Here is a 14965-nt window from a genome sequence, read left to right as displayed (position 1 = left end):
GAGATTCTCCTCTGGATGGTCATTGCCTTTGGCCCATCGATGAGAGACCACAAAGGTTATGTCCAGGAGAGCGGTTTTAGGAAATGGAAGAAACCAAGCCTCCTCTGGCAGGTTCTAAGCGGAAGGACTGAGGAGTGTGGGGTGCCTCTCTCCTGTCACTCACCTGCTGCTGCTGTTTTAACAACTCTGCGATGGGGCATGAACGTTTTTCTCCTTCTGGTTCTCTGCCCCTGCCAGGCTTCCCCGGGGTCCCAGTTTGCTCCCATTGCATGGTCTCTCCCCCTGCCGAACACGCACCTCACCCCTTGCATGAGGCTTGGCCTCCTGGCCTCTTTGTCACCCACGTTGATTCTAACTTCTCTGTACCCTCTAATCTCTCCCATGCTGCTCTTTGTCTTCAAAGACTCCCGAATGACTAACACTCCTTTCAGACCCGGGACGGAACTGCGATGGCTCTGTGGTAGCAGCTCTAGCTGTTAGTGGAAGAGGCTGTCATAAGTTAGCCAGAGACAGGAAAGAAGTGAAGAAATAAAAAGCATTCCCTAGAGATCCGTTTGAGAATCAGCTTCAACGTTATCTGAAAGAGAAAACAGAGAAAGAGTTTTCCTTTAGCTGAGACTTTAAAAACGTCGGCCAGGGGCCGGCCCCATGGCGTAGCAGTTAAGTGCGTGCGCTCTGCTGCTGGCGACCCGGGTTCGGATCCTGGGCGCACACCGTCGCACCCGGGTTCGGATCCTGGGCGCACACCGTCGCACCGCTTCTCCGACCATGCTGTGGCGGCGGCCCATATAAAGTGGAGGAGGATGGGCACAGATGTTAGCCCAGGGCCAGTCTTCCTCAGCAAAAAGAGGAGGATTGGCAACAGATGTTAGCTCAGGGCTGAGCTTCCTCACAAAAAGAGAAGAAAAGAAAAACGTTGGCCAGACCACATCACTCTTCTGCTTAAGAAAACCCTCTTAAGACTCCTGTCTCACTCCAAGTCAAGGTCAAAGGCTGAACGTGACCTTCAGGTGACCTACCATCTGCCCTGCCCCCCCAGCTTGGCCTGGTCTCCTTCTGCCCTCTGCCTCACTCTCGCCCCCTCAGCTCCAGCTCCCGCCAGCTTCCTGTTCCTCAGACCGGCCAGATGGCTCCCACCACAGGATACTTGCACTTCCTGGAACGTCCTTCCCCCCAGATATCATTGTGGCTCACCTTTTCACCTTTTCCGGTCTTTGCTTAAATGTCACCTTTTCAGTGACGCCTTCCCTGGCTGCCTTATTTAAAAATTGTAAGCTTCTCCCCAACCCCCACCCCAGAGTCTGTCCTCCTTGCCTGCTTTTATCTATAGATTGTACACCAACCGACATACTCTGTATTTATTCATTTATTTGCTATTGTCTATCTACCGTCATTAAACGTAGGTCTGAAACTTTTCTCTATTTTCACTGCTGTACCCGTCGTGCTAAACAGTGCCTGGTGCTCAGGGAATATCTGTTGAATGAGTCAGCGATACTAAATTCTTCTAGGTTGTGAAGAACCTAAATCAATGGGGGATAGTCTATAGAAAGGTCTCATGAGTTCGGGTGACTGGGGAGAAAAACGGCCAATAAGTCGTAACGCACTTACAAATTTGCAGTTGAAGTGGTTCACATATGAGGGCTCTGGACTTTGATCCCATCCTTGGCAAGGGCCCGAGGAGTCATGATGGCTGGTTCCTAGAGAACCTGATCCTGTCGGGTGCTACAGAATCCTACCGACGAGCATAGGAAACAAAGCTGAAAGCATCTCACCCTGGCGTACAGGGACAGCGTTCCTGTGCCTGGATTACTGTATGCAGTTTTGGTCACCAGCTCTCAAGCAAGACAAGCCAGAGCTAGAAAAATCCCAGAGAAGAGCAACTGAAATGTCATCAGGATGGAGGCAAGGATAGAGACGAATTCTTTATTTTTTTCCCTTGACTTCTCATTTTGAACTATTACAAACCCTCGGAAAAGCTGCCGTACAGTGAACACCATGTACCCTTCGCCTAGGTTCACCAGTCGTGAACATTTTGTTCCTTTTGCTTTTCCTCTTTCTATATTTATATCTCTGTATATTTATACATCTCTGTATAACCACGTCTATTTCTGTGTGTGTGTGTACACTTGCAGGCCCTCTCAGTGGTCAGAGCTAGAAAATATGTATTTTTAAAACATCGTGAGCTAATACTAATAACTCCAGTTCCAGTTGTATATCTCGGGGCTCTTTGTTGCCTTCCTTCATTCCACACTGATATCTCCTTTCTCCCAGAGTGAGAACTCTGGTTCCCAGCAACTCCAATGTATTTACTCATTTGCTCCGCCTGACTACACCAATACCACCACCAACAACAAACGTACTGAGTGGAGATCAACATTTCTTTGCAGTTCTTTTTGTCCTTAGAATATATCCCACTGAGGGTGTGCCGAGTACTGTGTGCAGAAGTCACTCAGATTGTTTTTTCTGTGTGGTTATGCTATCGGTTGATATATGGGTACATTTATTTCTATTTGCATTACATTTTAAGGTTTTTTCCATCTTTGTTGATTGTTTTAAATATGTGAAACATGAACATGGTTTGAAAGTCACTACTGGTTAATAGATGTTCTTAATCTCACACCCTGATGTTCCTAGCCTCCAACCCATTTCCCTTTCCTTGATGGGCAATCAAATGCATTTGTTTCTGGTTTATCTTCTCTGTGTTTCTTTTTGCTCAAATATACATGCATACATAAACATACATGCATATATATTCTTATTACTATTTCTTTCTTCTACAAAGTTGCCATAATATATATTTTATTTTGTGTCTTGCCCTTTTCACTTAACAATGTATCCTTCACCCTGTATCAGTCCATAGATCTCTTCCTTATTTTTTCCAGCTGCATGCTACTTCATCGTTTGTATGTATCATGGTTTATTCATCCATTTTCCTTTGGATAGGTATTTAGGTTGTTTCCAATATTTTGCTATCTCAAATAATTCCTCAATTAATAATCTTATTCTTATGGTTTCTCATATTATTGGAGATGTATTTTCAGGGTAAATTGCTATGGGCGGGATTGCCAGATCAAGGATTAGTGAATACTGCTAAATTCCCTTACACAGAGCTGTGCTATTTTGCACTCTCACCAGTAATATGAGAGTGCCATTTCTCCACAGTCTCATCAACAGAAGTGTTGGTGAAGCTTTTGAATTTCCACCAATATGATAGGTGAGACATGGCATCTCAGCATAGTTTTAGTTTACTTTCTTTTATTTTGAGTGAAATTGAGCACATTTTTATATATTTAAGGGCTATTTGGGCTGATGAACCATCTTGGAGACCCTGTGTGTGATGGTGCAGGCTGAGATTAGGGATGATGATGGGATGGAGAGGGGATGGCCAGGCTTTTTTTGTCTCTTGGCAAGTCTTTCTTCACGACTCTGTCCAGAAGCTCATATGCCATCGCTGGCAGGTGTGCTGCAGATGCCGTAAGCTTTCTTTTCCCAAAATAGAGTGTCAGGATATTGCAGTCTCTCCCCACACCAAGTAAGGGCAAGTAAAAAGCCCTAGACCTCTGCCTCAAATGGAGGATTATTTCTGCTAGAGACAACTGCTGGCCTGTAAGCCCTGTGGCCCTCCTCCTCTGATCCCCCTTCATTCTGAACTTCCCACTTGGTCCATCCTAGGGTCTTCCCCATCCATCCCAGCTCTCCTCTTCCCAGAGACCTTAGCTTGTTTCTGGTTCCTGCTCAGGCATAGGCTCTGTTCTGCAACCCTGCTTTTGGTAATTTTCTCAGTTCCTGGGTGAGATTTGTCTTAGGTTTGATGCTTCTTTCCTCTGGGCTCTGAAGTATCTGGTGACTGAATCCTAGCCTCACTCTTCTCGCAATTGAGCCCGCCTTCTTGGAGGGCTGTGCTCCAACCCCTTGCTGTTCCCCCACCAGCCACCAGGAGGCAGTAAGCAATAACGGACAAAGCTTCCCAGCTAAAACCTACCCCTGGTCTCCTCCCAAATACACCCTTCTCACTCCAGCGAAATGTAACTCTCCAAGTTCTGTGTGAAATGAAAGAAGTAGTCAAAGGTTCCCCTGTCATTTCTGGCCTGGGAGCTGGGATGGTGGAGGACTTGGGAACAAGACTGTGTTTGAGGAGGAGTTAGAGTCCTGTTTGGGGCATGTTGAGTTGGGAAAGACAGTGGGATGTATCTGAGTGGGATGAGAAACGGGGACTGGAGCCCAGGTGAGAGGTTTGATGCATTTGTGCAGAGATAACAGTTGAAACCATGGGAGGAGGTAGACTCTCTAAGCTATACTGGCTAAATCTGTGAGAATGTCCCCCACTAGAGGAGTCCTTATTAATATATCTGACTGTCCATCCTGTTCAACAGCACTCTTGCTTCCGGATAGGCTCATGGGCTGTCATCAGGCCGTGGTGGAGAACTCTATGTCCCTGCTTATCAGATTCTGCAGTTAGCATCCATGCATTTGAGAGAAGAGGGAGATTCAGGAAAGGGGACCATGAGTCTGTCTCCTCGGTCCTTGCTTAAGAATACAGAATCCCTGAAGTAGAGGGTGGAACTCCAGCTGAATAAATGCTTTACAATAAGTAAAATCTCTCCCAAGAGCTTAGATACCTCGGTGGCAGGAACCATAAAAATGCATAGTTTATTTGCGTTTTATTATCTAGATTTATAAGGTACCAAAGACTTTGCACATTCAACCATCTCAATGTCAAAAACAGTTATTTATTTTCACTCTTTTTCTCATTAGCAGTTATGCGTATTTTTCTACCTTCTGAAATTTATCAAATGTCTTATTACAACTTTTATATTCATTTTTCTGCAGAATGAATGTAATTATATTCCTTTTAGTATTAGCTGACACTTCTGAGTTTTGGATTTTTTAAAAAAACATTATGCTCATTGATATTTCATGTGCAAAGATGTATGTAAATCTAGGCTGATTTGTATATGATAGTGCACTAATGTCTCATTAAATGATTGTTTATTTTATAGACACTTCTGTTTTTCAGTTGTTTTGCATCTTTATTATCCCTGACTCTGACTCTACCACTCAACAGAGATAACTTAGATGACTTCCCCAAACCACCAAGCTACAAGACCAGTATGAATTTCTTCTGATATTTACTCCAAAGAGAATTTTCTTCTAGAAGTAACTCGGAACCAAAGCTCATGGAACATTATAGTTCTCGTTCTTCATCTCAGAGCATTTACGGGGACTGTTTTCCTGAAAGCCCTCGGGCTTTTGAGGCATATAGAGATATTCGCAATTCTCCATTATAGCTAGCTAACTAGGCTTCTGCCTTTCCTATTTTTGCAAATATAAAATCACATCGTTATAAAAGAGGTGCAAGTTGTCCCGCCTGGCATTCTGTGCCTGATCAATTGTGTGTTAGGGAGATGATCTGGAGAGCTGGTCCAGCTCTGATGCAAAATGGGTCAGCTTTTCAGGGCTTCTTCCCCACATCCATGTCTTGAGGACTGTGTTCAGATCACTTCATAAAAAAATAACATCACCCACCATGAAGGTGATTTCTTAGATGAGATTTAGCAGCAGCAGCATCTCCATTGCCCCCTCCCTGGAGCACTGGTGAAAGTGGCAGCGCCGGCCAAGAGCAGGATGGTCGTGTCCGCAGTGGCGTGTGCTGTTGGCACCCAGCCTCTGGTGCCGAGCGTGCTCCAAAGAGAATTCAAACTGGAGGCGAGCTGAGAGAGCTCCTGAGAATCCCAGATATGGGGCCTTTTCCCTTTATTTTTTGTAGCTAGCACAGGTAGGAGGAATAAACTCTGATTTTCTTAGTACGAATGGAAATTTACCATGGTTTTCATCTCTTTAAACTTTAAAGATCTGTGTTTAAATGTAAGAATAAAAATAGTTTTCCTTCACTCTCAAATTATATCTTTCTGATTCTCCTGTGTTTTGAGGGGCATATAAATTTATATATATATATTTCTCTTTGTATGTGGAAAGTTTCCAGGAAATAGACAAATAGTAATGATAATATACTATACTTTTACCATAAGAAAGAACAAATAATTAAATTTTCATGCCCTTTAAGTATTGGAGAATTGCTCTCCTTTATAGCTGAGGTTTAATAAAATCCAAGACAATTGGCCTCAATTCAATAAACAAATATTTATTGGGAACGTACTCTCTAGCCAGCTTGGAGATACAAAGAGTAGTAAGACACAGTCCTTGCACCTGGAGGTCATCAGCTATCAGGGAGAACAGATGAATGACAAATAGTTATGCAATGCAATGTGGTAATCTCTAAAGTCAAGAGGTATATATACATTGCTATGAGAACAAAGGCAGTGGAGTAATAAATTCCAACTTGGGCATCCAAGGAAGCTAGTGAGACAGACCATATCTGAGTTGTGCCTTAAAGGATTTGCAGGAGTTCTCAGGTTAGAGAAGGGGTGGGAGGAAGTGACCGCAGCACCGGGGGGCAAGAAGGACAGGGTGCATGGAAAGAGGAAGATGATGGGCAGCAAGGATGCATACGTATATCAAATCATCAAGTTGTATACCTTAAATACATACAATTAAAAAATTAAAAATAAAACACTGTAGCTCAGTGAAAAAAAGACATGGATTAGGGCATATACATGAAGGAACAATCCAAGGAGGGGCATGAGGATGTAAAAGTGTGTGGCATATTCAGGGGAACCAAGTCCAATACACCTAGAGCATGGTGGGGGAGGGGCTTGAAGAGAGGGGTTACCTAAGGGTGAGGCTGATGACAAAGGCAGAGACTGACTTCTGAAGATTTTGGGCGTCATGAGAAAGATTTTGGGACAATTCTGAAGGCAGTGGGGATGAAGATGCTGGAAATTTCTAAATGGATGCTAAAAATGATTTGGAAATGGAACTTGGAAATCAAGAAGAGCTGAGGAGTGGCATCAGGAGGAGGCTATCTCTGAAGTTTCTGGGTTGGGCAGCTGAGCGAAGACATTGATGTTGTTAAAGGAGATAGGACAAGGAACAGTTCAGGTGAGCGATAAGGGAGAAGTCAAACAATGAGTTAGGTTTAGGATTTGTTTGATTTAAGAACCAGAGAGCCCAAGAGTCAATGGAAATGTGCGTACATGGAGTTCATGATAAAGTCAGAGATTTAATGTGACCCAGACTTGCCTTGTATTTCACAGCTCTCCATAAGATGTCATGACAGTGACACCCACATCTTCTCTAACACGGCAATTCATCCACATATTCAGCCTTTACTGTATCTAATGCTAGAATGAGATAATGGCATAATATGAGCCACATAGAAATTTAAATTTCTGGAAAATGTTACATAATAACATGTGGATCCTTGACTCTTAATAACTTCATTTTGTTGTCTCATCAGCTATTTTCATAGGGTTTTCCCCTTAGAATTATTTGTATTTTCCTTGTACTTTATATGACTTTTTAAAACTGAGATAGTGCCATACTTCAAAATTCAGGAATGGGTTGCAAGTGCCTTTTAGGTCATATTACTAGAATGTTTTGCTCTCTATTCATATGTCCAATTGTGTGTGTGTGTTTGATATATTCACCTTTCAACTTTTTAAATAAGTGCCTTTTGGAATATTCTAAAACCCCAACATCTGAATAGAGGTTACTCACAAAAAATAATAAAAAATAAATTTAAAATTATATATAAATTTGTACAAGATCAATTTTCATTTATTAAAAATATCTTTTACCTTATTGGCCCTTATTGTGAAGTTCATATGTTAAAAGATAATGTGGAGTTAATACCTAAACTTTGGTTACAAACATTTACTAGATCTGACACAGGACTCTCATAGTCACTGTATCTGACTGAGGGTCCAGCATGTAAAGCATGGTGGCAGGTGCCTTTACCTTAGCCACGTCTTTTGGAAAGGATGTACTTGTTTGGATACGCAAGTTTGGGTCCAGATGTGATATTCTACTCGCTAATCAAATAAAAATGCTGAGGACAGAAGCATCTCTTCCACTCTTCGGCTGGTTTCCTAAATGAATTAAAGTCCAGCTGAATAGTTTTCCCTCTGTTCACACAAAATGCAGCTTTTTCATAAACAAAGAAGCCTGGATAACTTCAGCAATAGCTCCTTAGGATTCTGCCAGTTAGTGGGGCAATTTGCGCAAAAGATCGTTTAATTCACACCTGGAGATGAAGAAAGAGAAAGGTGTAATTCTCTCGCTCCATATGCTGTGAGAAAAGGCAGAAGGGGGCCTTTCTGGTGGGGCATAAAGATGACTAGGGACTCGTAAGACGTGTTTCAGTGAACCTAAAACATTTGTCACTGATTCGTCTCCGTTGAGTTCTTGACACTTGTTATGGGCTTCACACCTGGGAACTTATTTTTTCTCTATTTTTCAAAATGAAAATGGTTTTAATACTCTTTATTATAAAAATCATACTTTTCATTGAGAAAAATAAACAATACAGGAAATAGAAAGGAGAAAGTAATAATTAAAGTAAAAGCTCATCATACAAAAATCTCATGCTCAAAATACCCTTCTATATTTTTTCTATGCTTATACGCACAATGTTATCAACAAAAAATTAGATCATACCATATGGTTTTTGTACCATGCTATTTCATTCAGTAATCTCAATTCAATAACCTCCCCTTAACAAAAAAATATAGAGCTACATCACCGTTTTTACTGGCTGTATAGATTTTTATAGAGCTTTGCCGGGATTTATTATTACAAATACTGTTATAAACAGTCTTGTGCATACATCTATGTATACTTGCCTGATTATTTCTTTTTAAAACTGATTTATTAAATGTTGAATAAATGCAAGAGTATTCATGACGTGTATATAAAATATAAAGAATAAATATAAAATGTTGCTTTTTTTGCACAGTATTTCTATACTGTTTCTTTTCTTCTTCCTTCTTTTTGACTTTTTGCTGAAAAAGAGATTTTCTCATTTTATTTTTCCCCCTTGGCTAGTTTGGGAGTTATGTATTCTGTTTTCTGTTCTTTTTACTGGTTACCCTACAAATTTTTACATCCATTTTTAATCATGCCTAAAATGAACATCTTTACCCTCCTCTCAGTCAAAAACTTTTAGGTAACTTTGACTACAGTCACTCCCCTCCTGGCATTTCAGTATTTTAATTTTATCTTATTTTTTTCTACCCCACAATCAAACATATAATTATTGTTTTATACCGTAATGCTTATTTAGATTTGCCCATGCATTGACCATTTCTTTTCTACACCTCAAACCTTCCATCAGAAGAATTATCCTCCTTTCTAAAGTATATCCTTTAGAATTTCCTTCAATGAGGGCCTGTTGATAGTAAACTCTTTTGTTTTTTGAAAATATCTTACTTTGCCCTCCTTTTTTGAAAAACAGCTTTATTGAGGTGTAATTTGCCTACCATAAGTTAATTCATTTTAAGTAGACAGTTCAATGATTTTTAGTAAGTTTTCAGAGTTGTGCAACCATCACCACAAGTTAATTTTAGAACATTTCTGTCACCCCTAAAAGAATCTTTGTGCTCATTTGTAATCAATTCCCACTCCCACTCCCAGCCTCAGGCCACCACTAATCTACTTTGTCTCCATAGATTTGCCTTTCCTGGACACTTCCTATAACTGGAATCACATACTATGTGGTCTTTTGTGTATGGATTCTCTCACTTAGTGTAATGTTTTTGAAGTTCATCCATATTGTGGCATGTATCAGTACTTCATTGCTTTTTATAGTCAAATAATATTCCATATGTGAATGGAATATACCACATTTTGTTTATCCGTTCATCAATTGATGGACACTCGGGTAGTTTCTACTTTTTGGCTTTCACGAATATGCTGTTATGAACATTCACAGACAAGTCTGTGTGGACATGTCTTTTCATTTCTTTTGAACAGATAACTAGAAAGGTAATTATTGGGTCATATGGTTAAAATGTCTTCCAAAGTGGCTGCACCGTTTTACAATACCCTCCAGCAACATATGAGGGCTCAAGTTTCTCCACATCCTTACCAACACTTGTTATTGTCTGTTTTTTGATTATGATCATTCCTATAGGTGTGAAATGGTATCTCATTATAGTTTTAATGTGCATTTTCCTAATAAATAATGAGGTTGAGCATCTTTTCATGTGCCATTGGCCATTAAAATATAGCTTCTTTGGTGAAATGTCTCTTCAAATCTTTTGTCTTGCTCTTATTCATGAAAGATGATTTTGCTTGGTATACAAGTCTAGGTTTATAGTTATTTTTTCCTAGCACATAGAATGCAGTATTCTATTTTCTTATGGTTTCCATTGCTGCTGTTGAGGAATTGGCTGTTAAATTGTCATTTCTTTCTAGATGATCTATTTTTCCCTCTGACCACTTTTAAGATATTCTCTTTGTTTTTAGTGTTCAACAGTTTCATTGTGATATGTCTACGTATGGATTTCTGTTTATTTATTTGTTTTTTTATCCTATTTAGGATGCATTGAGTTTCCTGAACTTGAGAATTCAGATCTTTCATCAATTCTCAGTCAGTATTTCATCAGTTATCTCTTTTTCATTCTCCCTCTTCTATCTTTCTGAAACTTTTCTGAAATGTGTGTTAGAGCTTATCACTCTAGCCTACATGTCTCTTAACCTCTCTTTCATATTTCCCATTTATTTTCCCCTCTGCAGCATTCTAGATACTGTCATCAGGTCTATTTTCCAGTCTTCTAATTCTTCCTTTAGCTATATCTAATCTGCTATTTAACCCATTGATAATTGTTATGGTAGGAAGAATAATGGACACCCCAAAGATATCCATATCCTAATCCTCAGAGCATGTAAATGTTTTACCTCATGTGACAAAAAGGACTTTACAGGTGTTATTAAGGTTAAGGACCTTGAGATGGGGATATTATCCTAGATTATCCAAGTGAGCCCAATTTAATCACATGAGCTCTTAAAAGTAGGAGAGGGAGGCAGAAGTGTGAGTCAGAGAGATGAAATGGAAGAAGGAGGAAAGATTAAAAGCAAGAGAGAGACTTAACCTGCCATTGCTGGCTTTGAAGATGTTGGAAGGGAGCCATGAGCCAAGGAATGCAGATGGCCTCGAGAATCTGGGAAGGGCCCTAACCTGAGAGCCAGCAAGGAATTGGGGACCTCGGTGCCACAGCTGCAATAAGATGAGTTTTGCCAACAACTCAGATGAGCAAGAAAATGGATCTTCCCCAACAGCTTATAGAAAGGAACCCAGCCTTGCTGACACCTTGATTTTAGCCCAGTGAAACCTGCATCAGACTTAACTACAGAACTGTAAGATAATAAATTTGTGTTGTTTTACGGCACTGATTTTGTGGTACAATGATGCATTGCTTAACAATGGGGATACGTTCTGAGAAATGCGTCGTTAGGTGATTTCATTGTTGTGCAAACATCATAGAGTGTATTTACACAAACTTAGATGGTATAGCCTACTACACACCTAGGCTATACAGTACTAATCTTATGGGGCCATCACATGTGACCCATCACTGACTGCAACATTGTTATGTGGCACATGACTGTAATTTGTTACCGCAGCAATAAAAAACTAATACAGGCTTTGAATTTTAATTATTTATAGAAGTTCTACTTGGACATTTTTCAAATATGCTATTCATGTTTATAGTTTCCTGTTTAATAGTTATATTTTCAATCACCTTTTTTTTATTCTTCAATGTAGTAAAAACATTTTATGATGTGCATCTGGAAATTCACTATCTGAGATCTTTGCATGTCTAGTTCTGCTTTCTGTTGTTTCTACTGGTGCTTGCTCACAGTGCCTTTTTTTTTTTTTTTTTTTTTTATGAGTTTTGACTGTGAGCTCATGTCTATTGGAAATGGCCTGTTGGATTTTTTGAAGCCTGGGTTGAAGGCACATTGTTCCAGGGAAGATTTGTGTTTGCTTTCCCCCAGTGCCACCTGGGACTTCCTGGGATCACCTTAAAATAAACTTTTGGCTTGAGATTTTTCAAATCACACAGGTAATATGAATGAATGTTAATCAATGTCAGAAACCTGGTGAATTAAGAATTCTCAGGAAGGATTATTTCCTACCCAATGCGAAGCTAGATAGAACAATTTTCCCACCATCCCCTTCTGACAGATGGGTTGTTTCTAGTTTACCCTTACACTGAGGGTGTAGCCCTATGGTGTCCCAAATTTATATAGGAGTTTCCTATTAGACTTTCCACCTTGAGTATAGGGCTTCCCTCTTCCCTCATTGTACCATCCAAATAGAAACTCAAGAACACCAGGGGTGAGTTTATGCCTCCAGGGTACAATCTGGCTTAGCTCTCTAGATTTCAGCTTTCACTCTATATTTTTTTTGACCCTGAGGGTTTCTTAGTTTCTTGCCAGTTCAGTAATGTATTTAAAAAGATGTTTTTCATATCTTATCCAACATTCTTAGTTATTTTCAGGAGAGTTGTTCAGGGTAACAATTGCACTATACTGTCAGAAATGGAAATGTCTGATTATCTCTTTAGGGTGAATTCTTAGATGTAGAATTTCTAGATTAAAAGTTATGCACATTTAAAATTTTGATACATATAGCATATTACAAAGACTTATTTTGTGTCCAAGGAAATAAAACAGAAAAACAAATCACTAGTCTCAAACATTTGTTGAATTCCTTTTAGATTTGCCTCTGACACCTATGAAAAGAGATGTAAATGTGGTTCACATCTGGACAAGAGAAAAAATTTACAAATGAAACCAAACAGTAACTCAGAACAATTTAATTATGTGATGTTTATAGGTAGAAAATTAGGAGTTCAGAAAGGACAGAAAAATGTAAATCTGATCATGCACACCCCTGCTCGAGAAGTCCTCAGTGGTTGCCTCTTGCCCCTGGGGTAGCGTTCAGAATCCTTAAAGTAGCCCACATGACCCTGCATGGTCTGGCCCTTGCTTCGTCTCCATCCTCCTCTCTCCTCCTAGCACTGGCGACAGCCTCGCTGGCCTTGGCTCTGCTCCTCGAATGCACTGAAGTCCTTCTCACCTCCAGGTCTTACTTCTTACCTGAATGTCCTTTCTTACCTCCTACCCCACCCCACTTTGCCTGGCTGACCTCTCATCCCTCAGGTCTCAGCTTAGATACGGCATTTTAAGAGATACCTTCCCTGATCTTCTAGTGTAAATTGCCTCCAACATACACACACACTCACTCATTCACACTCACACTTAGACAAACACACACCATCTGTGTGTCCAGACTTCTGGTCAATCCAGCAACTTCGGGACAAAAACTAAATTCTTGCACCTCAGAGCATCTGGTTGACCTAACAGAGAGCTAGAGAGTGGGAGTGGGAGCAAGAGACAGACAGACTACACTCTCTTAAAGCATCCTGTTCTTTTTCTCCGCAGCACTTATTACAGTGGTATTGACTAATGTCTCCTTCCTCCACTAGAGAAAGGCAACAAGGCAAGGACGTGTTCACCGTCATATCCTAGCACTAGCTCAGTGCCTGGTGCATAGTAAATCTGTATTGAATGTATGGATTTTAAAGATGGGGGCTGCATTTAGACAGGTGGAGCAGAGGGATGCCAATAGGCCAACTTGGAAATCATGAAACAAGTGGAAAACTGAGAAAACAAACCAGAAAAGACCAAAGAAATTTTGATAATTTATAATTCAGTGAGGAAATATGAGTGGTGCTCTTTGATCTTACAAATTGTCATATAATGGTAGGATTCTTATGTCTAGTCAGTGACTGGGGGAGAATAAAAGGAGGCAGCCTCATTTTCCAGCATGAAGTGATTAGGTTAGCTGTGAACAAGATCAGATAGCACTGCTTTGGGTTGTCATGGACATTTGTGGAATTTCTTTCTCTGAAGATGGAGAGTTTTTCATTTCTGTGATGTTCTTGAGATGTCCCATTAGGAAGCAGTAGACTAGATCTCTAGTTTTTTCATTCCTTAAAGGCTGATAGTAAAGTTTCTGTTTTTTTTTTCTTTTTTTGGTTGGATTTGATTGAAGTGATTCATCATTTCCTTGCTTTGATAATTATCTCTGAAGGTGCATTTCCCTGCTATATTCTGAACAGTTCACTCTTTTTGTCAGGTATCAGAGTAACACTGCTTCTGCTGTTCTTGAAACCATTACCAACATTCAACCCAAAGAGAGTGGAGGTGGAGTGGGAGAGACACGGGAAGCCATTGTCTATAGATTATCTGAAGACATGCTGAGCAAGCTGCCTCCTGATTACATTCCTCATGAGGTGAGCCACGCCCTTCTCCCCCCACCGCTTGGACAGGACTGTCTGGTTCCACAAAGCTGAGCACAGTCCTGGCACAGTATCTTTCAGTCCCTTCCTGTCTCTGCTCATTCCTTCTTCCTTTTCAACTCATTCTTTTACCTTTTGGTCTCCTCTTCCTTCTTTCTCAAGCATCTTGCAAATGATGATCTGCATTTTTTCTGACACCTTTCTCCATTTCCTTTCTATGCCACTTTCTCTTTCAATTGTCTTTTCTGTATCCTTTTCCCTCTTTGGATTCCTGTGTCTTTGAGTCCCCAGATAGCTTAGCCCTCTAGCTGGAAACCTCTCCCTAGCTCTCTTACCCAAGCCAGCTCTGTCCATTCTTTAAACTTACCCTTTGTTTTTGTCTCCTGTCCTCCATACTTTTCATTCTCTCCGTCCTCTCAGCCGTGTTATAGGAAAGCAAATCATGTAAAGGAATTCACTCCGCAGTTTGGATGGCAATAATTTTCTACTTCTGGAACCTCCCAGGTGTTTGCTTGTTAATCTAAATCAGTTTTTTTTTTTTCAAATTTTTTATCTCAAGACCCCTTTACAAAATGATTGAGGACCCCAAATAGCTTTTGTTTATGTGGGTTGTAACTACTGATATTTAATATATTAGAAATTTAAACTGAGAAATTTCAAAAATATTTATTAATTTATTGTAAAATAACAGTAACAAACTCATTACACGTTAACATAGATAACATTTTAACTGAAAATATAAATGTATTTTCCTG

At 40.2% G+C, this 14965-nt stretch overlaps 1 protein-coding gene across 2 annotated transcripts in view; it reads left to right on the top strand.

Annotated features, from left to right (window-relative positions):
• Positions 1 to 14965, top strand: part of DNAH8 (dynein axonemal heavy chain 8) — a 295649-nt gene that overhangs the window by 262406 nt on the left and 18278 nt on the right. For both annotated transcript variants that reach the window (XM_058554442.1, XM_058554441.1), the window contains one exon: positions 14048 to 14204. In XM_058554442.1, coding sequence (XP_058410425.1) covers positions 14048 to 14204 — 157 coding nt within the window. The remainder of the gene's footprint in view (positions 1 to 14047; positions 14205 to 14965) is intronic.

This window comes from Diceros bicornis, chromosome 14, assembly GCF_020826845.1.
Source record: "Diceros bicornis minor isolate mBicDic1 chromosome 14, mDicBic1.mat.cur, whole genome shotgun sequence".
Classification (NCBI taxonomy): Eukaryota; Metazoa; Chordata; class Mammalia; order Perissodactyla; family Rhinocerotidae; genus Diceros; species Diceros bicornis.
The sequence above is the reverse complement of the archived record's forward strand: the minus strand, read 5'-3'. Positions and strand labels throughout refer to the sequence as shown.